A 25,209-nucleotide genomic window follows, 5' to 3' on the forward strand; every position below is an offset into this window, starting at 1 on the left:
TCAATATTTGGATACATATCAATATTGGGAAACAGGAAGATAACTATCGCTATAGGAAATCAATATTTCAAAGATGTTTTATGTTTTAATGCAGTAGCTCTGTTTCTTGGTTCACGTGTCGACCAATGACGTTCATGATTATAAGTCACGTGAGCTGACGATCAAGACCACGCTGAACTCAAGTGAATAAACTTGTTTTAAGTAGTTATAGTAAAAACATAAGCAAGACTATATATATACACATCTGAATAAAATGTATAACGACACAGAACAATTAGATAGTCTCTCCTGACAATTTAGGTTTTAAAAGATAATTTAAAAAAAGACCGATCAGTTTTTATGTTGCATAAACGTTATGATAAATTTAACTTCTGCCTATTTTTTTTATAATAGGATATTTCCATAAATGGCAACACTTGCATACTTACATAACTAGCTTTTTTTTAGGCGTATTCCGCGTGTATCATAAGGAAATAATAATATGCATTGTATTTAGAAACTAAGCATTTATCATGGCTTCGCACTGTGAAAACTGGCGCTCAGGTTGCTGAGGAAAAGAGGAACAACGCTGGCAGCCCCCTGGATGACATATTGGTCATCATCGAACCACGATGAACGAACTACATACATTAACATGAATTTTTGTCAATATTTCTAAATATCTTCCAATTGTTCTCTTTCCATTTTCAATGGGTTTCATTAAAGTACCCTCTCATTCCCACCCCCACCCGCTCATTTCTTTATATAGCATTCTTTTCTTTTTCTATGTTTTCTTTTATTTTTTATTATTGGACCGAATTCAAAAATCAAAATGTAAACAAAGGAAGAATAGATTGTCAATCTATATTATAAAGTAGAATGTGTGGTGTATGTATGTATGTATGTTACTTATAGACATCAAAACCGCTTGACCAATCTTGATAAAACTAGGCAGGAATGTTCCTTGGGTACCAACTTAGACCGTAGTGTATGTATTGTAGCCCCAAAACAAACTTAAGACCCTCAAAAAAAAATAAAGTTGTCCGACTCTATTACATCTATAGTATTTTATGGATCTAGGCCATGTCTACAATGTTGACATGAGAAAAGATAGAAAGGATTTAGACCTAGATCTAATTTTAAGAAATACACTTTGCGCAGATAGTTTTTTACTTTGACACATGAAAATACAAAAGAAGATCCATTGATTTCATTATATAATAAAATTAACCTTCAATTTTGTGTTTCAAAAGCATTTTTTACATTAATTAGTTCCTTATATCTGTGATTACAGATTTCCTGACGAACATTCTTTCATTAGACAATTCCGTAATGAATCGCGTACTAAATATTAATTCGTTTAATTGTTTACTTTATAATCCCATCCCTAGATCTAAAACTCTAAGATGATAAAACTTCTCTTCGCACAGATAGTTTTATACTTTAACACATAAACATATTAATTAAAGTCCATTCATTTCATATTTTGATCAAATAAACATTCAAATTTGGTTTTCTAAAGCTACATCAACCTACGAAAGCTGCGAAGCCGAGTTGAGATAGGCCTAGATCTATATTCATTCATGAATCGCGTACTAAACATTATTTCGTTTAATTGTTCGCTTTATAATCCCATTCATTTAACAAAGCTATCGCTCTTTTCGTTTTTAATAGATAAGAATGTATCGAATTCGGGTAAACCTATTTTCGCAAAACTAATTTTATTTTCGTAGCGAAAGAGAAATAACGTGAAAGGATCATTAGCTACGTTTAACATACATCTAAATCCAATCCACTAGATTATTCAAAAGCATTTTTTACATAAATTAGTTCCTGATATCTGTGACTACAGATTTCCTGGCGAACATTCTTTCATTACATATTACCAAATGGTTACACATTAACACATCTCTCTACTGAGTCTATTCCTAGGCCTAGGTCTAAAACTCTTACTGAACTCAAAGATGATAAAACTTCTTTTCGCAAAGATAGTTTTATGCTTTAACACATAAACATACTAATTATTGTCCATTCATTTGATATTTTAATCAAATTAACATTCAAATTTGTTTTTCTGAAGCATTTTTTAATACATTCGTTCGCTGTTCGCTAAAGCTGCGTAGCCGTGTTGAGATAGGCCTATATTCATTCATGAAAAAAAGTTCACGCATGCGCAGCACAGAACTCTAGATTAGTGTAGATTTAGATCTACGTCTACCTCAAGATCTACTTTATACTTTATACACATGAACATACAAAATTTAGTCTATTCATCTCAAATTTTAATCAAATATATGTAGGCCTACAAGCAAATGTTTTAATTTAAAAAAAAATGGATTTAATTAAGCCTATTAGCTATTTTGATTTGATAGCTTCATTCACACTATTTTTACATTGACACATTCGCTTTACTTATTACATTATTATTTCGTTTAATTGTTTACAAAACACTCTCAGTGACTATATCGACAGTAATGCGCAAATAAAGACCCGCGGGTCGCGGGTAAAATATGTCTAGTATATATATACACTTCGGACCTGGGGTTTAAAATTGGATTTTTATTCGTGATTTTTAGAACCTCCCCCCCCCCCCGGCCGAGTTGAAGATGAAAAAAAAAAGCGGTTGGTCATTGTGTTGACCACATGTCATCCTCACTAGCCGTCGGCCATAGAGACCGATGAGCTTTGCATCATCTGCACACTGGATCGCAAGATCTGAATTCGGAACATTACTTTGAATTTTTTATAATATTACGATAACTAGAAACAGAAGTGTCGGTAATAATCGCTTCATGGGTTTGTTGTTAGAACTATTAGTAGTATCAATACAAAAAAAAAAAAAATAAAGAGGAGGTGGTTCAATCTAATAGCATGTGTTGAATTAAAGAAATTAATATATATTTATACGAAGCTAAAAAAAAGTATAAACAATGGCAACTTGAATACACACACACACACACACAAACTGTGAGTATCAGTTTCGTATTAATGTGACTTTGGGGCGCCACGCAAGAGAGAGAGAGAGAGAGAGATTTTCATTATGTAACAGGATAAGGTGAAACAAATGGTGCCCCACATGAAACATCTGGTCAGTTAATTAAAGACAAAGTCATAATTGTTTGACTATCTATCTATCTATCTATCTATCTATCTATCTATCTATCTATCTATCTATCTATCTATCTATCTATCTATCTTATGTTTTGTTTTTTTCCAAAAAGACTAATCAATTTGTACCCACGAAAAGCTGGGTTTTCTTATCTAGGTTTATATTATAAGAAAATCTGGAGATATTATTTTAGAATTTGATAATGCATTTATGATTACTAGCAAATATTTTTATCGCTACAAAAATAACATAAAGAAAATTTTTTTTTTCAGTTCTTTTAAATAAGAACATTCCCTTTCTCTGTCTCTCTCTGTCTCTCCCTCTGTCTCTCTCTGTCTCTCCCTCTGTCTCTCTCTCTCTCATTCTCTCTATCTCTGTCTCTCTCTGTCTCTCCCTCTGTCTCTCTCTCTCTCATTCTCTCTATCTCTGTCTCTCTCTCTCTCTTTCTCTCTTTCTCTCTCTCTTTCTCTCTCTCTGTTTCGATCCCTTTCCCTTTTTTTCTCTCTCCATTCCTCCTCCCCCTCTCGTTACAAAATATGTGAAAAAAAAATTAATTAATAAAATAAATTAAAACCTGTGTGTGTGAGAGTATTACAAATACACAGTTTATGATGTTGTCCTTTTTTAAATTAGTTGTATTGCCCAATATTTGTTCCATGACCTCTCCCCCCCCCCCAACCCTCTTTTTTTTTCTCTATTAGGCTTATAGCGTGGAGCGAAACATAGCTGGGGGTGGGGGCATAGACTGGGAACGCATAAAGGATGATGTACAGAGAACTAGATCCGCATTTCAACCTGTTCACAAATTGTAGCCCCGACACCTTACCCCGAAACACTTCACCTCCCCCGCACCTTTTTTTTTTTCATGCATACCCCCCCCCCCATTCTTTTTCTTTGACACAAACACACACACGTAGATTAAGGCGGAAGATTAATCAATCATTACCTTCGCAGTCAAGCGTCCTGTATACTGTTAGGTAATCATTCACGCTCCTAGTGGCTGGCGAACTGCGCATGCGCAAAGTATATTACTGTATATAGGTAGTTATTTTTTTTCTTAAGCTCAGGCGGACATGTGTTAAATCTTCTAACGAGTCTATGAGAGATGCTCATAGTATGTTCAGTGCGCTTTGGTCCATCAACTTTTGTGGACCAGCGGAGCATGGGAGGGGTTTATGGGAGAAGGTCTCCGTGCTGCCTTTTCAAAATCAATTTAAAAATTCTAAAAATTTGCTAGAGTATGGATTCGAACTGGAGCTTCCACAAAGGAAGTCCGACTTGTTGGCCACTGAGCCAAGAACATATACAAGCAAAATACTCTTTAAAAAAAAGCAAAGCTTATATTAATGTGTGTCTATTAGTTTAGATCCGTCATGTAATTACATTTGTATTAGATCTAGACTAACAATAATAAATCTGTGCGACTAGAAATATTTTTTTTTACCAAGTGTTATTGTTTAGCGCAATTTCATGCTTATAGCGTTCTCAATACGCTATAATCCTATCACTTGACTAGTTGGAAAATGGTGGGGGAGAAAGAACGGGGTCTCTGGGTGATCGCTTTTAAAATGTATTTTTTTAGAGGGACTGACATGAATGCGAGCTTGTGGGCTAAAGCCTTCTCTAACTTCTCAAGTCAACGCGGTAACAACTGCTAGTGAAGAGTCTATGAACATGGAAATTTGAATAATTATCTGTTGTTTGTGTTCATTAAGCCTGAGACTGCAGAATAATATAAAGGGTACTAATTCAGCTTATACCACCACTTCAGTCAAGTACTATTTCTTTCTCTTGTTTGAGGTACCAAACAAATTAATTTATTACCAATAGTTAACTAATTGGTTAATTAAAAAAAAAAAGATTCTTGTGTTGTCTGGTAAAAGAAATAATTGTGTGAATTTTCAGCTTGATCCGAGATTGGGTGTTGGAGAAATAACGTGTACAGACAGGCACACTCACAGACAGAGTAAGCTGATAAAAGCTTTGTAAAAAGTAGAAGATTTTATAGTCTATTGTTATAATAGTCTATTGTTAGTTTAAAATTTTAGCGAACGACCTAATTCTCTACACAAGGCTTATCTTCCATTAGTTTAGTAGGCCTTACTGTATCTAAATAAAACAAAATTAAATAATTTCGACTAATTGATTAAGTAATTGGTTAATTGAATCATGTGTTGTCATCGACAATGGAGAATTGTACACATTTTTAACTTGACCCAAGTATTGGAAGTCGGTGAAATAACCTGCATAAGATTCCATCCAGACAGAGTGAGTGGATCTAAGCTTGGAAAAAAAAAAGTAATAAATGTATGTAGATGGCGAGTAGCTCAAGTCTTGGTGATAACTGTTACACATCTGTTAATGTAGTCTCAAGTCTTGGTGATAACTGTTACACATCTGTTAATGTAGTCTCAATTCTCAAATGAATGCTCACGTGAAAAATGAGATTTAGTTTTTATTCTGATTATCTTTTTTTTTTTTAGTGTTTACTTTCCCACGAAAAACAACTGCAACATTTGCTCCTCTCTCTCTCTCTCTCTCTCTCTCTCTCACACACACACACACACACAAACATACATTACAACAGGTAATAACTTGGGCCGAGAGTTGTGCTGTTTATCTGTCCGTTAGTCTGCTTCAGGCCCCATGTCCGTAAACACAAATGTTACCAAACAGCGTCCCTCCACCTCCTTAACGCCCCCTCCCTTCCCCTCTTCCACGCACGATGGCCTTGCTTATAAACACTCGTCTACTAGGACAATGCGCACCTGTGACAATGTACGTGCAGAGATAACTAATAACCTCTCCCTCCACCCTCATCTTTCAGTGCTCACGATTGTTTTCGTAATCATTCGAAGCGCTCATGCAGAGAAAATCTCCCCCCCCCCCACTTTTTTTCAAACCGCGCTGTCCTACACCCCCCCCTTCCTTTTCCACCACTCAATCTTCCTATCAAATTTTGACAGACAGCTCACTTTAGGGGCCGACAGCTTGCTGGAGGTTGTGGCGCCCCAGGCGAACGGCGCCACAGGTAACTTAAGAAGTTAAAGGAAAACTCGAAACCCTCCGCCCGGCGCTTTGGGGGGGGGGTGAAGGGGTGGGGGTCGATAGGGCGGGAATCATCAGATGCCATCTAGAATGGTTTTCTGGATTGCTGCGATTCTATCTGTTACATGGATGGCTATCAAGGGATGTAATCTGCCGAGAAAATATTATTTAGTTCGGGGAGGGGAGCCAGGGAGGATAAGAATATTTGGTCTGACTATCTATGCAAACTATGGACATAATAAAAGCTGACCGACATTTGTTTTTTTTTTAAGTGCTAACCACTATAAACCTTTTTAAAACAGTTTAAATGTATACAATGTTTCCTTGGAAACGGGTAGGCAGTGGATGTGGTGAGTATTGCAGGAGCTCAAACTGTTCTTCTATGCTTTATAATATTTTAATTTTTAGTACGCTTCTATTTGGGATTTCGACACACAACAAATTCTCTTTGTCAACACTTTGATTTGTTAGATCCTGTTATCGTTCTTTTAAGCAATTAAAAAAAAAATAAGAGGGAAAAAAAAGAAGAGAAAAGGGTATGAAGAAATATGGTGGCAATATAATGGAACTTAAAAAAGTAAGGAAATGAAAATCACAAAATAAAAAAGGATGATTGGGAGAGACTTTGAAATCAAGAGAGAACTGAGCAATGTCAAGGACGTTAACTGGAGAGATCTCTGTTGCCAACTAAATATTTCAAGCACATCAGTCGATTTTCGTATCAACTCTGCTTCATGGCCGCTCTAGTTAGTTGATTTTCATATCAACTCTGCTTTATGGCCGCTCTAGTTAGTTGCCAATTTGTTTTTAAATCCGCTTTTTAGTTGGTCCACAGTCCTAGAGAGAAGTCAAATGATGCGCCTTACATGTTAATGTTCTCGGGTACTAGAGTGAATAAATGTTAAAAAAAAACTATATAAATTTTAAAGTACATGACTTATGTTCTGTATACCCGACACAGCAAAATAAAAAAAAAGCTAGCTATTTATTTTTATCAGTCATAGATGAAAGTCGTCAATAAATAGCTTTATCTTTCACACAGCAAAATAAAATATAATTTAAAAACAATATTAACTCTTCTCCCTAATTATTTTCCACATTTCGATGGAAATATTTATTTTGTTCATTTGTGTTTCACTCCCCTGTTATGATAAAACTTTAATAACTATTTTGTATGTAATCAGGAAATGTTATATTAGGTATATAATTATAGAAGAACGCATGCTCTTTTTATAGAACACAAGTTAAAGTTTATAAAACCCAATATTAATTTAATTCAATGGGGTCAAATCAACGTTGGTATCGCCAGTTAGGAGAGAAAGAGTTAATTTTCCAACACAACTGTAACAAAAAATCGCGAGAAACCTTTTTGAGACCCATAGAAGCTACAGCTGAAGACAGCCTCGGCGAACTAAACAACAACTTACAAAACGATTAACAAGGAAAACCTGGATCCTACACACAAGAAACGCCCTCGAGTTCTTTATCCTCCAGACTGTTCTGGTATCAACCTAACTTCTTCCATTTTGTTGTAAGTTAAAAGCGCTTCAGCAGGAATGGCCACTATGTTGTCGATTGACTCTACAGTGGAGAGACAGAAAAAGAGAGAGAGAGGGAGAGAGAGAGAGAGAGAGAGGTAAATAAACAGTCAAGGCTCGTGTTGTATTTGTCAAGTTCAAGGCTGCTCACGGGTCTACTCTCATCTATTATTGATGACCACTCGCCCCATGACTCCGTTATTAGCGGTATCTGCTCCCACCAATCAGAGATTGGGACACAGTGCAGGGTGAGAAGCGGCGACCCCGAACTGTGCTCAACCTACAACATGTCGTGTGTCCTAGGCTTGCTGGCTTCGAGATTAAGTGGTGTGATATATGACGTCATCGTGGTGACAAGACATAATGATCAAAGAGATAGAGGCTAGAGTGAATCAAACATCTTACAGTCTTTATTAAAAACCAAAACAACAAACGGGCCATTGATTACTTTACATTCGATTGTTGTGTAGAGCTCTGCACCTAACAATCTGTCTTATGACTTTTCTATTTTCTTTTATTAAACAAGGTTACAAAGACAGTTTGTGTGGAAAAACTCAAAATCGGCCCCAGAAGTGGTCCATCCAGGCAGATAAAAAGGCAGGTTTCAATATTTTCAGAAAGAATATCATAAATAAATTCTATCAAAGCAATTGACAGAGAAGAAAGGAGAAAGAAGGTTGATAGACCCTGTGTGGTGCCCCAACGGTCCAGCAGATCAAGGGATAGATGAAAGTGAAGGTAAAACTAGATGCGAAACTGGCCTAACTGGTGTCACATAATGATTATCAATATGCTCTAATTATTTTGAAAAGGGTCAATCTCTTATTCAAGGTCTCAAGAAAAAACAACACCATTTCTTTTAAAAAATCCATTAGTTTGGTTTCAAATGTAATGTACGTTGCATTGTAGTTCACGTGATGATATGAAAAACAACTTATTAATTGTTGTTTTAAATTATGTTCCACTTATATGCATATTAAATAGATTTTTTCTCTTAAAAAAAAAGTAAACATATTTTTTTTTTAAGTGTAATATAAATGACAGAACTTACTTAACTTAGCAATACATTTATAAATAGATTTTTTTTTTGACGAAAAATCTAAAACGTTTGCATAAATGTGTTAAAAATATGGTAAAATGTTATCTCCATTACTAAATGGCCTCCCGTATTTGTTACTATTAATAGTGAATAGTTGTAAAAATGGTGTATTTTTATCAAAAAACTGCTTGCGTAGTTGATTTTGAAAATTATATCTTTCGCTTTCAGAAAAAAAAAATGTAGCTGTTGCATCAGAACTTTGAATGGACTAAAATATCATGATGTCGAATTTTCAATATATTTTCTTGTTTACGAGATCTAAACGGGACGGACGGACAGACCACACAAAACTAATAACGTCTTTTCCCCTTTCGCGGGCCGCTAAAAATTAATACAATTAAAAGAAATAAAAACTATTTTAAACACAGGCTCGTGGGCGGCTCCTGTAAATCTGTCGTAATGAAACATTATGTCACATATGAAAGCCAGACTAAACTATTTGTTTACGGAAAGACGGTACTTCTGTACTGACTACGCTAGACCAATAGGTTTTGTTAAATATTGTTTCGAAAAATGGTTTATACATACATTCCTACAATATGGTTGCATAACTTAAAAAACAACAACAACAAAAGATTTAGCTCTCAGCGTTTTTTTATTCAAAAACTATTTTTACATTTATCTTTACTTATCTATTTATATAAGTTTTAGATCTAAACACAAGAGACAGAGGAACAGACTGACAGAAGGACAACACTATAGCTGCCGATACAAATAAAATAGACTGAGATAGTATCAGTTTTTATCTGGAATTGTTCTAAGGGTATCTACCATCTAGTTCCTATCAGATTTTAGCGATAGGTATATTCATAAATATATAATTAAAATAAAATAATTTATAAAACAACAATAACAACAACAACAAAACAAACAAACGAGAAATCATTGAGGGACATAAAGCTGTTTTCATTTCTTCATAAGAGTCCAAATAAAAATAATAAAACCCAGTCTCTCTGACGTCATTCCTCCATGTTCACCACCCAATCACTCGCACCATTTACTCACAGCCACTGTACATAAAGGGATGCAACTGAGGTGCGAAACTTTCACGCGACAACAAATTGCATTTCATTACAAACAAACCAAGACATAAATAGCATTTACAACACATGTAATTAAAAAAAATAACAACTGTCCTAATTAGGTCAGCATTGACGTTATTTAATGTTGGCCAGATTTTCTACTTTGAGAATAATACACAAAAATTGTAAATGATTTGAACCAATTCATATATAAATAGTATCCCTGGAATCGGCCCACGCAATTCACCTCAATCCGGCCCATGAATTGTACACTATAATGATATAAGATAAGAAAATATACAAGATAATATAAACCATATGCTGCCTTAAAATTTTTAAAAGGATGAAACCTACAAGTAGCACTATGTATGTACGTAAGTATTTTGGTTTTATAAGGCTGATTGAGATTTACATCGATGTCATGTGGTCAGCAACGACCAACCGCCTTGACTTTTCCCCAACCAATGTTAGGTACCCATTAGAGCTGGGTGGATTCCGATATTAACAATCACAGTCTTTACAAGGATTCGAACCTGGGACCCCTTAGCCATCGCGCCTCTTGTCAGATGTAGGTCATGGCATTATTTCGGGAAAATGTATTAGATTAAATTGACATTAAACTGTAAAAGATTTATTTTAACACGACGCTCACTTTTATTAGATAAATACGTGTCATAATCTTATTGGTGATATTAACCACGTTAGAGAGTTGAACTGAAGTGACAATAGAACTTAGAGAACAGAGAAATACAAAAGCTGTGCTTACAACATAAAACTACCAACATATCTATATCTATATCTATCTATCTATCTATCTATCTATCTATCTATCTATCTATCTATCTATCTATCTATCTATCTATCTATATATATATATATATATATATTTCCCGTTCCCTTAATAATATTTAACACATACTTTAAAGTTTATTGCCCTTGATATGTTTTGATAAAGACTTGAAAGTCTAGCATTGTCCAATGTCACTATAACCACGTAGAGTTATGCTAAACTGGTCGCTAATTTGTCGTTAGACAATTGTTACTTTTCTGAGATAGAAATTTAATTTGATTTTCGGAAAAAGAAAGAAAGTCTTTTAAGTGCATCAAGTCTGTTGTTATTGTTTGTCTCAGCTAGACGGATCAATTAGGTCGTCGTGAACTTGATTATCGGGTTTACCCACGGGATGTATGTATGGGGGCTCCCACACAAAGACTAATTCAATTTGTACCCAGTAACGTCATTTCCGCCAAGAACTTTCATTTTAGTGTCGGGGATATAGAGGATAGGGTATAGGATATTTTCTTAACATCCACTATGGTCAGTATAACCCTCCAGGCGGCGGCAGACCGTTTAATTGCCACGGCGGTGTCAGAGGTTAGCCTGCCTTTTGTCTCTATTTGAAAGTAGGGCCCATTGTCAACGACTCAACTTTGGTGGTGATCAGCGCATTCTTTGTTTTACAAAGACTTCTGACATTGAAGAAGCATAGCCGATTTTAAATTAGTTGAGCAATCTTATTTGTGATATTAACCACGTTAGTGAGTTGAACTGAATTGACAATAGAACTTAGAGAACAGAGAAATACAAAAGGCTGTGCTTAAAACATTAAACTACCTACATTTCAATGTGAAAACTCATAATATTTTCACTTCTGAGGTATTCAAAGACGTATTGCCAGATGAAGATCAAAGTAAGAAAGATTTTAAAAAATCAAGAATTGGGTTTTGAGCACTAGATTTGGATATGATCAGTTATGTTCTTTCCCAGGTCTGATCAGACCGAAGCTTAGTGTGCTGGTCTTACTTTAGACGCCCAAAAAAAAAAAAAATAAATCAACAAGTCGTTAGTGCCAATCGTCGCATCGAAGTTGAGAAAAGGGAAGGGTGTACGCTTTACTTTGTCACCTAGGAACAAAAACAAAGTCAACAGTAGTCTGTGAGCGTACTAAACAACTAGCTTATGTTACAGAATGTGCTACATCTTCTCCTCAAGCAGGACTTCCCTGCACCACATTTGCACTACCAACGCTACCACCAAATATTTCTTATTTACTGGCCACTTACATTCAGGTAAATCTCACCTGGTTGGCCGTGGTGTTCAGACTGTTAGCGGGTCTAGCAGTTGTCTGCCCGACCATTAACGCGCCAATCCTGCAGTCTGGTCAATCCACGTTTTGTTCTTTGTTGGAGTATTTTGTATTTAAAATTGTTCGTCCAGTAACGTCCATCTAAGAATGTGACGGACACACTAAATACAAATAATTATCGTATGTATTTTTGTATGTGTGTGTGTGTGTGTGTGGGGGGGCGGTGGGCATCCACTAGTTACTCTATTGTCTATTACGTTTTTGATTGTTTATAATTAAAGATATGATAATTAATGTGGTCTGCACATTGGCGCATATGTTGAATTGAGTATTGGGCTGGTGACGGAGTACAATTGGTTAGATCTAGAACGAATATTTGAAAAGGCTTGTCTTAGAAAGGTAATGGAGCCATTAAAGGCAAATTATTGGTATGTGTTGAAACCCGTTAGGCCGATTTGACAGATTGCTGCAACTTGGGCCCCGCACCTGGCAGGGGCTCCGCAATTTACATTAAGCATATCACTGTCAGTCAAGGCTCTTGTCACAGGCTTTTAAAGACCCAGGACTTAAAGGGTTAACGTATCGTGTATCGTACGATTAATTGTGAATTAACCCTCTGGCGCCTTCTGCATTTGAGTTGCTTATTGTGCATTTTGTATAATACATGTAAATCTAAAAATATAATTAATAATAAAAGCTGTTATTGTTATAAAATATTAAGAAGAAATTCCTCGCAAGAATCAATAACATTGGGCCACGCAATTCAGAAGGCCGTACTGTCTGTAAGAAATTACAAAATACAATTTTTTAATTTTTAGAAACAGTATTAATTAATTTTAAAAAAATATTTTTGTAATTTATTTTTTTCCCTTCAGACATGAATGACACAGTTTTGAACGCTAATGACATCTGACTTGTTTAGTAAGAAAGACAACTTGATTGGACAAGGTAATTAAATTCTTTTCCTCCTTACAATGTGTGTCCATCAAAAGTGTCTATGTTCTTGGGGTCATCATGCCGCCGACCTTATTAAGAAAAGTTCATTCAGAGACAAAGTGATCCCTACTGACGTGATTGGATACCTACAAAATGTCGAAATGTCAAGTTATATGTTACAGAACAATGTTTCTCTGTGTTCCGCATAGCCTGAATAAGTGTTCTGAAATAACTGACTAGTAGGCCACCACGTGAATTAATCTCTCTTAAAAAAATAAGAAAAGTGTTCTGCTAAATACTTAGAATGTGCGAAGTGTTTAGTTAAGAAAAAAAAAAAAGAGAAACAGTGTTAAAGAACATATTTTGATTTCGTTTCAGTAAATTTTCTCGTATTAGTTTTTATCTAATTCAGCTTTTTTAATGTCCTAAAGACATTATTATTAGTACTGCGAATATTCTTAATAGGGAAACACACATTTTAGTCCAACGAGGAGTACTGAACTCTGCCAAGTGGCGAGAATGTTAGGAATATCCTCGAAGTTATTTGTCACAACCCTTTGACTGATATCCTGATTGCTATATTGTTATTTTAGTCCAACCTCAACAGCCCATTATTTTATCTTCACTCGATAATCTTGCGCCATTTTCTATTTAATGATATAAATAAACTATAGGCTAGTTGGTAAACATTACATAATTAAAATGTAGTTTTTTTCATCTTGAATTAGGTAGCACATACAAAATGGGGGAGGTAGTAGAATCAATTATTTTGTTGTATTAAGTTTAAAGTTCAATGGGTATAGTAATGGGTATAGAAAGCAATATTTGTATTGTATATTCGTTAATTTTTTATTATTATTATTATAGCTTTTATATAGCGCTACTTTCATGCTTATAGCATACTCAGAGCGCTTTTTGGTCCAATCTCATTTGTGGACCAGTTTGGGGGGGGGGGGGGTATCTAGGAGTTGGTTTTCCGTGCACCATTCTGGCCAAGTCGGGTCTCGAACCTCGAGCCCCCTTCTAGGTAGCCAAGCCAAGTTCAAGCGCACTTGGTCTCTCGACCACGCTTCCCACTTCATGTGAAATATATTGCAATAAAAAAAAAATTGTGCGTTAGGCAGTAGTCAACTGTTACTTAGTAAAAATATTTATGCATTTGTTTCAAAGTTGATCAAGTATTGAGGTACTTCAAGAACACGCACTGCCGCAGGCTAATACACTGAGAACCTCGAAACAATACAACAGCCTGGAAACTGGCTACTTCCTGTCCATTATTTTTATTTGTCTTTGCGCACTAATATTATTTCAACAAGCGTCCGGCGGTTAATCTTACAAATCAATCCGCAACAGTCTTGATTGGCGTACGGGCAAGCCAGGGTTCGTATGTCGTAAAACTGCTATCAGAAATGTGTGACTTTTGCAAGAGGGAAGGAAAGAAGAGAGAGAGGGAGAGAGAGAGAGAGAGAGAGAGAGAGAGAGGTGAGGGAGGCGTGGGAAACTAGGAAATTATGGGAAAATTGTGGCAGGTTCGATCATCGATTTTAGCGCAGAAATAATATGAAAATATTTTGATACTGGGTAACAAAATGTGTGTGAATGTGGGTGTGTGTGTGTAAAGGCGAAGAAAAGCTAAAACAAGGGTAAACAGGTAGACAGGAAAGAGGAGGGAGGTGTTAATATCTGATTGCTTTTTGCCAACTAGTTTTTTAACATGAGCGCGAAGTATTACTCTCGTATTGAAGTGAAGTGAAAAACGAAAAAGGGGGAAGAGTGAGTGTGAGGGAGAGAGACAGAGAGAGAGAGAGTGAGTGTGAGGGAGAGAGTCCAGAGATAGGGAGGGAGAAAGTGCGAGAGAGAGAATAAAGAGGCCAGAGATAGGTAGGGATAGAGCGAGAGAGATAGAAAGACCAGTGTTAGGGCGAGGGAGAGCGAGAGATAGAGAGAGAGAGAGAGGCCAGAAATAGGTAGGGAGCAGGGGCGGACTGGGTGTCAAAATCGGCCCGGGCATTTCTATAAAATTCGGCCCACAAATTCTATATCATGTGATGGGCATCCATTTCTAGGTGTATCGGTCCTTAAAAATCATTGTTAAGTTTGATAATGTTTCGATATGCATGCATACAGTGAACTCTATATCTTAATAAGCGATATATCGTCTATCTATCTATCTTATGTAGGCCCTAAAAAGATGAAGCCTACTAGTAGCACTGTCTACATTCTACATTTTATTTTCGCAAAAATGTGTTCGATTAACTGAGTATTACACTGTAATGTCTGTGAAAGATTTTTTTTTAAACACGACGCTCAGAGGGCATTTTATATAAATCACAATAATAACATAATAAGAATATTATAAAACCTTTAACTACTTGATATGTGCCATAGTGATCAGGCCATTTCGGTTGCCCTACCGGCCCATTTGGGTACCGGCCCACCGGGCATTTGCCCAAATGCCCATATAGCCAGCCCGCCCCTGGTAGGGAGAGAACAAAAGATAAAGATCGACAGAGCATACGAGAGAGAGAGAGAGCGAAAGAGAGAGAGAGAGAGAGAGAAATTGTGAAATGTACATGAACAAAAGAATTATCATTAAAATCAGCCAATAATAATAATAAAAAAAAGAGAAATAGAAAGAGAAAGCCAGAGAGATAGATGAGTCTAGAATTATGCTCAATAAGAACATGTTCAGATCATATAGTAAACATGACAGACTTTGATATTCAACACTGACCTATACAACACGAGGCTTTGACAACTCTACACAGCTTTTTAATAACATGCCCCATTCTTCTGTCCCAGATTATCACTCCTTAGCGTATTGTTTATCATTACTTATCACGTTACTTATCATTACTTATCATATTACAGCGTTTCCCCTCAGGTATGTCACGTCTGAACTGATGGATGCTCATAAATTAACCTTCGCCAGGGTCGGTGCATTGTTCAAGAGTCCAGCCCCCCTTCCCCTCTCGGAACTCTCAGTGGACCCTCCCCCCTTTTTTTTTTCTGCAATGACACGGTCAAACTTAACGATAATAGGAATGAGGACGGGAGGGGAGGATACAGGTTTGGGGGGACCAAAAAGTAAAGGTATCTCTGGCCAGGGTCGGAACCCAACAAAATCTTTTTTTTTTTTTAATTTTACGGGTGAAAAAGATGCGGTGGCTATTGAACGCTTCGTCGTCGCGACATCGTAAAAGTTTGGTGGTGGCGGTGTCATATGTGGCTATCTACACGGCTAACGTGCGCGGAGGCTGGTTTCCGACACCGCCACGGCAATATCAGTTTTTCATTGAATGTCTCTTGATACGTCGCTGCTTCTATTGTCTGTCCCATGCTAACCCTTGACACCTGACGGGAGCGGAAGAGGAAATAGGTAGAAGCAAGGGAGGGCGGGTCAAGGTTTTTAGTTTGCTCCCCCCCCCCCCCAGTCATAAAATGTCAACGGTTTGTTAATAGGATATCGTATTGACTAGATTCATTTACTAAATCGGTCTACTTAAGGTATAATCGAGCGATATTCACATTATATAATCTATATAAATTAATTCTTAAAGAAAAAAAAAGGAATTATAAGTTAGTTCGGTGCTACAAGTCAACAACCGCCTACAACACAGAGGTGTTAGGAAATGTGTAAAGCCCATAGACCGACAACAGTTGGACATCACTGACATCACTGATATAAAAGTTTATCAAGAACATCAACAACATCAAGTCATCCTATATGTATCAATCATTGTCATATCACCACCATCATATGTTAACTATAATTTTAATCAATGTTATTTTATCATCGGTATCATTTTGATGGAGGACTTTTGAAGATGTAAACACTTCCATGCATCTGAATATAATTACTTTTCGAATCAAGCTTATCAAAATGCTTTTTTTTTCTTGTGACGGCACTCATCGGTACGGCGTACGGCGTACCGGTACATTTTTGAATGTGGAGAAAAAATTATTACTTTTCTTGATTTTAACGTTTGTTATTAATATATTAGTAGTTAAACGTTAGGCAGTCCATCACTGAGTACCGGCACCTAATCACTGAGTACCGGCACCTATTCACTGAGTACCGGCACCTATTTTATTTATTTTTTTAGAAAAAAAAAAGCACTATATATATAAAGTGTTTTTGTTTCATGACAGGATTTTTATTATTTTCCTTGAGGAGTTTTCTCTCTCTTACGCACACACACGCAAATACACAATCTATTTTTTCTCCATCAAAAACAAAACCAAACCAAGAAGATGTTGACACTAGAAATGCTCACACAGACAGTGGTGAACGAAATTTGCTTGGCGCCCTGCAGTACACCACGACACACCGCGTGTCTCGTGAGGAGAGGTGATACTTAGCTGAGGACATCTTCACGGCATCAATGACTGAGTTGATTAGTCAGTGAGTGGGTCGGTCAGTCAGTGAGTATGTTGTTCAGAGTGTGAAGCAGGTGCGCACCACTAGGATTATGTGGTGACATTAACATATATGCTAAACATTATTGTTCAAAAAAAGGTCAAGCCCAGAAACTTACCTCCCTGTTTTCGTAATGATCATTTCCGTTCCAAGGGAGTGAAATTTCCCCCATAATTCTCTGTTCTCTAAGGTCACCTTGATATTTTTGTCCACTGTATCTGATTGACTTCCGGTCAGTACACGTTTATGGTCTGAAGCTCCAAGATGATGATATCCTCCAAACTGCTGACTCTGGCCAACTAGACAAAGGAGAGAATTGAAATTCATAAGAATTAAAACTAATCTCAGTCTTAGGTTCTGTATTGTAAACGAATGGTGGCCAATGAACATTGTAGAATCCTCTGAACAAAGTATTGTAACAATTTTAGCTGTCGTGTTTGTGTTTGGAATGTTATCACCGCCTTGAGCCTACATTTTGTTTGTTAGCAGCGCTTTATAAATAAAATTATTATGATTTTGATTATTATTATTATTATTATTATTAATTATTCTATTAATTAAAAAAAATACGTCTACCGCCCCCATTACCCAAAATCACACATCTACACGTTGTCAATGGTGGAGAGAATTAAAACAAACAAATAGGTCAAGGAAAGTTCAGGCCTGAAACTGCGGAAATAAGCATGTCACGTGATCCAATAGAATTTGAAAAATTGAATTTTTTTTTAACGATTGCCTACTCGTGGGCCAACTATTAGTAAATTCTATTTTCAGCAATTTCTTAAAACTGTTTCTCCAAGTTAAATTTTAATTAATATAATTAGATATCGTTGAAGATGCTGCCCTATTACATTGACACTGACAATCGAAATCTATAGCATCATATAATTATACAGAGTCTGGCCTATCGCATATTAAGGCTGGGAAGTCTCCCTTCTTGAAACAATGGTTTGTCTAACGTGGTTAATCTGGTCACTCTCCACACTGACCTATATGCACGTCGCCACTGCTGTTATCTGTTTGTTACGTCGTGGGGATTTTAACTCTTTCTCTCTGTAATTATTTTCCTCGTTTCGATGGTATTATTCATTTTGCTCATTTTTATTTCATTATCCTGTTAGGATTAAACGTCTATAACTTTTTTGTTTGTCATTAGAAAATGTTTTATTTGGTATTGAGTTGTAGGAGAATGCGTGCTCTTTTAGCACAACACAAATTAAAGTTTATAAATTCAAAAATCAACTGAGTTAAGTGGGGGTCAAATCGACGTTGGCATCGTCAATTAGGACAGAAAGAGTTAAACTTATGTACAGTCACGTAACGTTCTATCGAGCAGACGACTCTTGAATAGAATTTACTGAACACTAATCCACTATGAACAGCTGACTGGCTTCACCTCATTATTTATACTTTAGAATTAGATCTAGAAACGTCAAATTTCTTGTCAATGCGAAGTGTAAGTTTATTTTTAGCGCCCTTTGGACTTCATGAGCTCTTCTGGAAATGTTCAGAGTGGTTTTGAGTACATCAGTGTTACGAAACACTTCCGTTGTTAAAGGCGCCCATTGGGACGTTCTCATCACGTGACCAAATGCTCACTATAATGCAACAGGTTGTGTGTGTGTGTGTGCAGTTTAGAAGCCCACCGAGAGAGACTTGCTTACCTGTTAATGACATCGGGTCGTGGTGCATGGAGAAGGCGAACGGGGAGAACTGTGGCGTTGGCATCAGGCCGTGGGACAATGGGAACGCCCTGGCTCTCTGACTGAACAGCTCATCCTCATACATGCTGGTTTGGGAAGCTGGGGGGAAGAAACAATTAACAAGAAAATATAAAACAATATACTTTAAGAAAAGGCTTATATTAATTGTAATTATATCAATTACTTTGGATCAGTCATGTAATTACATTTGTAACAGATCTAGCCAAACAATAAAAATTCTGAATTCGAAATCACTTCTCAAGCCTTCTCAGGCTTCTCAAGCCAACACGCTAACAACTATGCTAGTGGATGGCTTATGAACATGGAAGATTGTATAGTTATCTATTGTTTCTAATGTCTCGTCCTATTTTTCAGGTTTGTGTTCACTAAGACTCAGACGACAACCTATAAAGGGGACTAATTCAGTCAGTTACAATTTCTTTCCCTTGTTTGAGATACGAAACAAAATAATTTATTACCAATAGTTAATTAACTTTTTTTTTTATTGATTCTTGCGTTGTCAGGTAAAAGAAATACTTGTGCAAAATATCAGCTTGATTCGAGATTAGTTGTGGGAAAAATAACATGTACAAACTTTTTACCAGACAGACAGAGAGTGCGTTGATATAAGCTTTGTGAAAAACAACTCATCATTGCGACAAATGATTATATTTAAAAAAAAAAACATATTATATAGTTATTTGTTGGTAGGGGTTAACTATTCAATAGATGGTCCATTCATAGCAATAGTGCAGGGCTGGCGAACCTTTTTCAGTCCGAGTGCCAATTAATTTCAATTTAAAAACAATGAAGATTGTTGCGTGCCCAGTAGGTCTACTAGTGACGCCGCTATATAAAAGAATTACTACAGCCAGTAAGTTAACTGCATGTATAAAAACAGCTTAGTAACAATATTACTTGTTTATTCAATTTTATTATCCTGACCTACAGATTTGAAGTCTTAGGGCAGGTCAATCAGTGCGACTTCTGCTGTTGTGTGGTAGGCGATAACAGTTTGATATCTGGTGTATACCGTGTATTCTTCAAAGTTACACACGCCGCACTTAGTTTATAGGTCAAGCAACTTCTGGCATCTGATTTAATATAATTCATTGTAGAAAATAAAGATTCGCATGAGTAAGTAGACGAGAAAATTGACAGAATGGATGTTGCTACTTTTATCAGAGAATTGAAAGTTTTAGGCAGGTCATTCCAAACTTGAAGAATCACATTTTCTGCTAATATCTGAAGTTCTAATGATCCATTTAACCGTTCACGTTCAATTAATTCAAGTCGTATTCGTAAGTCAATAAATTTCTGTCTCCACACATTGCGCTGGACTGAAACTCAACAAGTTGCATTTCAATGTCGTGTAATCCATCCAAGAAAACATGGTCAAATCCAGAGTTTCAAAATCTACTGTATCTGGATATTTTATAAATTTGGAGGTGTACTCGAATTTTCGATACTGTTCAAAACGCAGTGAAAATTGTTCAGCAGTTGTGTCACTTATCTCTAAAAACAATCTTTTCTGTAATCTTTGCCGGTAGTATCATGAACTTTTAAATCATCATAAAATTTCTTCAGTTTGTTAAAATATTTAAATTCTTCCTTCTCTATGTCACATTTGTAAATCTTCAACTTTTTCTCAAATGCTGTCAAGATGGCAAATGCCTGATCGACAGATTATCCAAAACCTTGCAACTTCGTATTAAGTTCATTTAAAAAATCGGTAAAAAAAAAACAACATTAGTCTGATAAGCCAGTCAACAATTGTCAATTCTGAGCAATTTTGTTTGTTATCATCCATAAAGATTCGAATTTCATCAAGGCATTCCACAAACCGTTCCAGAACGTGACCTCGGCTTAGCCAACGTACGTTGTTGTACATTAATAAGCCAGAGTAACTGAACTGAACTTCATTTAGCAGCTGTTCAAATTTTCTCTTATTCAAAGCACGGGCAGTAATGCAGTTTACGGTTTTTATTACATATTTCATAATGTCTTCAAGTTCCTTTAAGCCGTTTTTTGAACATAGGGCTTGTTGGTGCACAATGCAGTGAAAAGTTATTAGTGGGTGTCCAACATGTCCTGTAAACATAGCAGCGAAACCTGCATCTTTTCCAGTCATACTTGGAGCACCATCAGTTGTAACAGAAACTATTTTTTTGAGATCTACGCCTGCATTTCTGAGTTCAGTCACAACAGTTTGACATATATCTGCACCTGTTGTTGTCGTTGGTAAAGTTGCTAATTGTATTAGTTCTTCGTGTATTTCATTTCCTTTGCTATATTTGGCAATGATGGCCAGTCTAGCGGACGATCTCACAGTTGCCATCAATACATTTTTATCAGAATAATTACCATAACATGTCATTCTCAAAAATAAAAATGTCAGTATCAACAAAATGGCGGAAGCTAATGAGATCTCGTTCAAATACGAGATTTGTCTTGAAAAAGATTTATTATGCCCTATGCTCCCCAAATGAAACACAGTCATATGAACAAAATATATGGAATATTATCCACTAGCGCTTCTTCCATATTATTTACAGTTCTCGAAAATAATTGAACTTTATTAATTATGGTAATTTGAGATATCCGTGATTTTTCTAAAAAACACATTTCTTAATATCATCGTCGTCGCGTGCCACACAAAATCGTTTCGCGTGCCACCTTGGGCACGCGTGCCATAGGTTCGCCAGCCCTGCAATAGTGTATATGAAATAGATATTTGATTTATTGACAACAAACGATGATTACTCGTACAACTTTTTATTTTAATTATGAAGTGCAATAACACATATAACAACATGCATGCTATTGATAGACAGTACTTGATAATTACACGTATAACTTTTTAGTTTTATTTATTACCCAATTAATAACAATAACAAGCAGAAATTACCCGCGATATTAACTTTTTTTTTTCAAACTAAAAACAAAACACACAAAAAAAATGGGTTTAGAAAGGGTCGGGAGGGGGGCAGTGTATATTTTCTTTGTTGTTCGAAGTTACATAAGAAAGGTAAATATAGCTTTATACTTTGAATTACTTCCCTTTGTAAATGGTTCATGGTTCTATTTTGAGATTACGTTTGTGTGAGGTTTACAAGTAGTGTGGTGTAGTGACTTGACCAAGCAACAAACATTAAAATTTATGCCAAATACAAAGACGACACGATATAAAGAGGTTATATATATATATATATTTAAAGGAGATGCTTAGATTACATGTTCTAATAAAATATGGATGACTGCCTGGTTTTGCGCTTTGGACTGCTGACACGATTGAGACCCATCTGCTATCAACCCCCCGTCGTTTTGAACGAGCTTTGGATTAGGATGTAATAATATTCATGACTGGGATCTTACTGTGTACAATAACAATCCTAGTAAATGAATAGATTGTTAGAGAGTTATTTCAATCTAGACTCAGGCACCATTTTACTTTTTAAAAAATGCATTATGTTCATAACCAAGAATTTTTTATAATGAGTATATGTACTGACCGGTTGCATTTACTAACCGTATCATACAGATCTATGCTGACTGCACGAATAAGTTTAAGAAGCCATTATTTTAGCGGGGCAGCATGAAGTGAACAAAAAAAACGTCTTGCGGTTATGACTTCGCAATTTTATTTGAGACATCCGATTCAATTTAATAATTATTTCTCTAAACTGTACGTATCCCGAAAGCCATCCTTTATGGGCACAAGGAAACCTGGTCGTCCCCGCCTCGGATATGTGGATGTAGACAATGGGACCTCAAAGTAGTGGACATCAACTACTGGGAAGACAGAGAGAGAGATAGAGAGAGACAGAGAGAGAGAGAGAGAGATAGAGAGAAAGAGAGAGAGACAAAAAAAGCTACGGAGAGAGAGAAAGTTCTGACCTCAGCACTGGAAGAAGTCAAAGGAAAATGGCTGGTTCTTCTACCACCATAGCAAATGCAACATTTAATTACATAGAATGTGGACGGGAATGTCTCTCTAGAGTAATGCTCTACAGATCCATGAGATAAACAATAGCCATTCTAAAGAAGGTCGACTAATTAATTTTTAAAAAAAAATTGCAATGCGAATTTTAAAAAATAAAAGTAAAATAAATAAACAAATAAATTACAAATAAGGTTTATACAAATGGGACTAGCAATGCATAATTTTAGAAATAACACATTTTTCGAACTTTTTTTTTTTAAATTATAAAAAATGAATAAAAAATAAATGAAGTTACAATCAGTTGCTTTACCGTCACTATGTATTCTTTTCTGTCTCTGACACACACACACACACACACACACACACTTTTGTTATTTCTCTCTTTCACTCTTGTTTCTCTTTCACTCTTGTTTCTTCTCTTTTATACCATTTTCTCATTTCTCTTTTTTTTTTTTTTTTTTAAATCTTTTCATCCTTCTTACGGTGTCTCTCCAACTGACTTTGATTTTGTTTCTAACGACCCTCTCTGCACTGTGTAAGTCAATCACTAGCACCGAAGTAGCAAGTCTTGTCTGCAGCCTGCCTGCATAGTCTGAGCATTTCCCCGCTTGCCAGTCTTATCTTACCAAGACCGTACAGTTACCCGGATGTCATCGGGCAGACCTTCGCTGGAGTGGTGTCGTGTTCACCACCAACAAACTTGGCAGTTTTATTGTTGGATTGAAGCAGTCTCTTCGTGATTCCCATTCTACTGGCACGGCTATTTGATAAGTGCTAAATTGTTGCCGGCGACAGATTCGTGTAAGTAGCAGAAGACAATTAGAGAGGAACACTGGAGACATTGAATGCCCCGGATAGCAAACATTTCTTACAGAAGTATACGTTTTAAAGGTGTTTGTTATGGAAAGCATGTTGTAAGATATACCGATTAACTAATAAACCATTAATACATTGATGTGTTTTATTTATTGCTTTATTTGGAGCCAGTGGCGTAGCAAGGTGATTGTGGGCCCAGGTTCAAGAATATGATATTCCCCCCCCCCCCTAAGATTATGATAAAACTAAAAGGGGTCTGGGAGGACGCACCAAGCTCTCCAAGCTGGATCCGGGACCGAGTTCCGACGCTAAGCTAAGTCACAGTGACTCGTGACACCAAAATGATAGTTTTTGCCGAGATCTAAAAATGAAAGCTTGTTGCAGCTTACTAATGAGATCTACATCGATTTGTTACGTCCTATGTCTGTTCTATTTTTGTTAGAGATTAGATTAGAACAACATTAGGAATGGTAAGTACAAACTGTTAAGAATCGAATACATTTGAATGATTGTAGTCGACATAGTTTGTTTTCAACTTTTTTTTTACGTGCCCTTATGGAATCTGTTGGTCATTGGCCCAGGTTCAAGAATATGATGTTAGCCCCCCCCCCCCTAAGATTACATCCTTATGAGCCCCTGTTGGTCATTGGCCCAGATTCAAGAATATGATATTGCTCCCCCCTAAGATTACATCCTTATGAGCCCCTGTTGGTCATTGGCTTAGGTTCAAGAATATGATATTAGCCCCCCCCCCCCTAAGATTATATCTTTATGGGCCCCTGTTTGTCATTGGCCCAGGTTCAAGAATATGATATTGCCCCCCCCCCCCCCATCCTAAGATTATATCCTTATGGGCCCCTGTTGGTCATTGGCCAGGTTCAAGAATATGATATTGGGCCTCCCTAAGATTATATCCTTATGGGCCCCTTTTGGTCATTGTCCCAGGTTCATTGAACCTCTTCGCACCATGGTTGCTACGCCACTGTTTGGAGCATAGACCAGAGGTTTCAAATGTGAGAATGATATGCGGATTTGCTTAAAAGCAGATTTGAACTTAGAAGATGCAGAACTTGTGTCACAATGAGATGTGATAGCGGATGCATGGAGGGTATTTTTCTCCTTCTACTAATACTAGTCCAGGAGCAGAAAACAAATGACACTTGTTTAAAAAAAAATCAAATATGTATAAATGGTAAATTAACATTTGTTTATCCCCTAACCCTGCGTCGCCATGTTCTTTTTGGTCTTCCTATGACGCAGTGTACTCGAAGAAGCAGAGAAGACCGGAAAGAGCTGGGACACCATCAAAAAGCTAGCAAGAGACCGTGGAGAGTGGCGTGTTTTTGTCGAGGCCCTATGTTCCACTAGGAACTCAAAGGAGTGATGATGATGATGATGATCCCCTAACCCTAACCCTACAAAGCGCTGTTTACCTACAACAACAAAAGATTGACTCAGGTTGTTTAATTAGTTTCATATGATATGGTTACCACAGGGTGTAATGGAAAA

General features: G+C 36.5%; 1 protein-coding gene across 2 annotated transcripts in view; it reads right to left on the bottom strand.

The window, feature by feature from the left end:
- The window catches only part of LOC106070296 (T-box transcription factor TBX3-like), a 57,670-nt gene that overhangs the window by 23,485 nt on the left and 8,976 nt on the right, over positions 1-25,209 (bottom strand). For both annotated transcript variants that reach the window (XM_013230159.2, XM_013230152.2), the window contains exons 2-3: positions 18,903-19,040; positions 17,357-17,537 (exon numbers count right to left, since the gene is read on the bottom strand). In XM_013230159.2, the coding sequence (XP_013085613.2) occupies positions 17,357-17,537; positions 18,903-19,040 (319 nt within the window). The remainder of the gene's footprint in view (positions 1-17,356; positions 17,538-18,902; positions 19,041-25,209) is intronic.

This window comes from Biomphalaria glabrata, chromosome 12 (assembly GCF_947242115.1).
Source record: "Biomphalaria glabrata chromosome 12, xgBioGlab47.1, whole genome shotgun sequence".
Lineage (NCBI taxonomy): Eukaryota > Metazoa > Mollusca > Gastropoda > Planorbidae > Biomphalaria > Biomphalaria glabrata.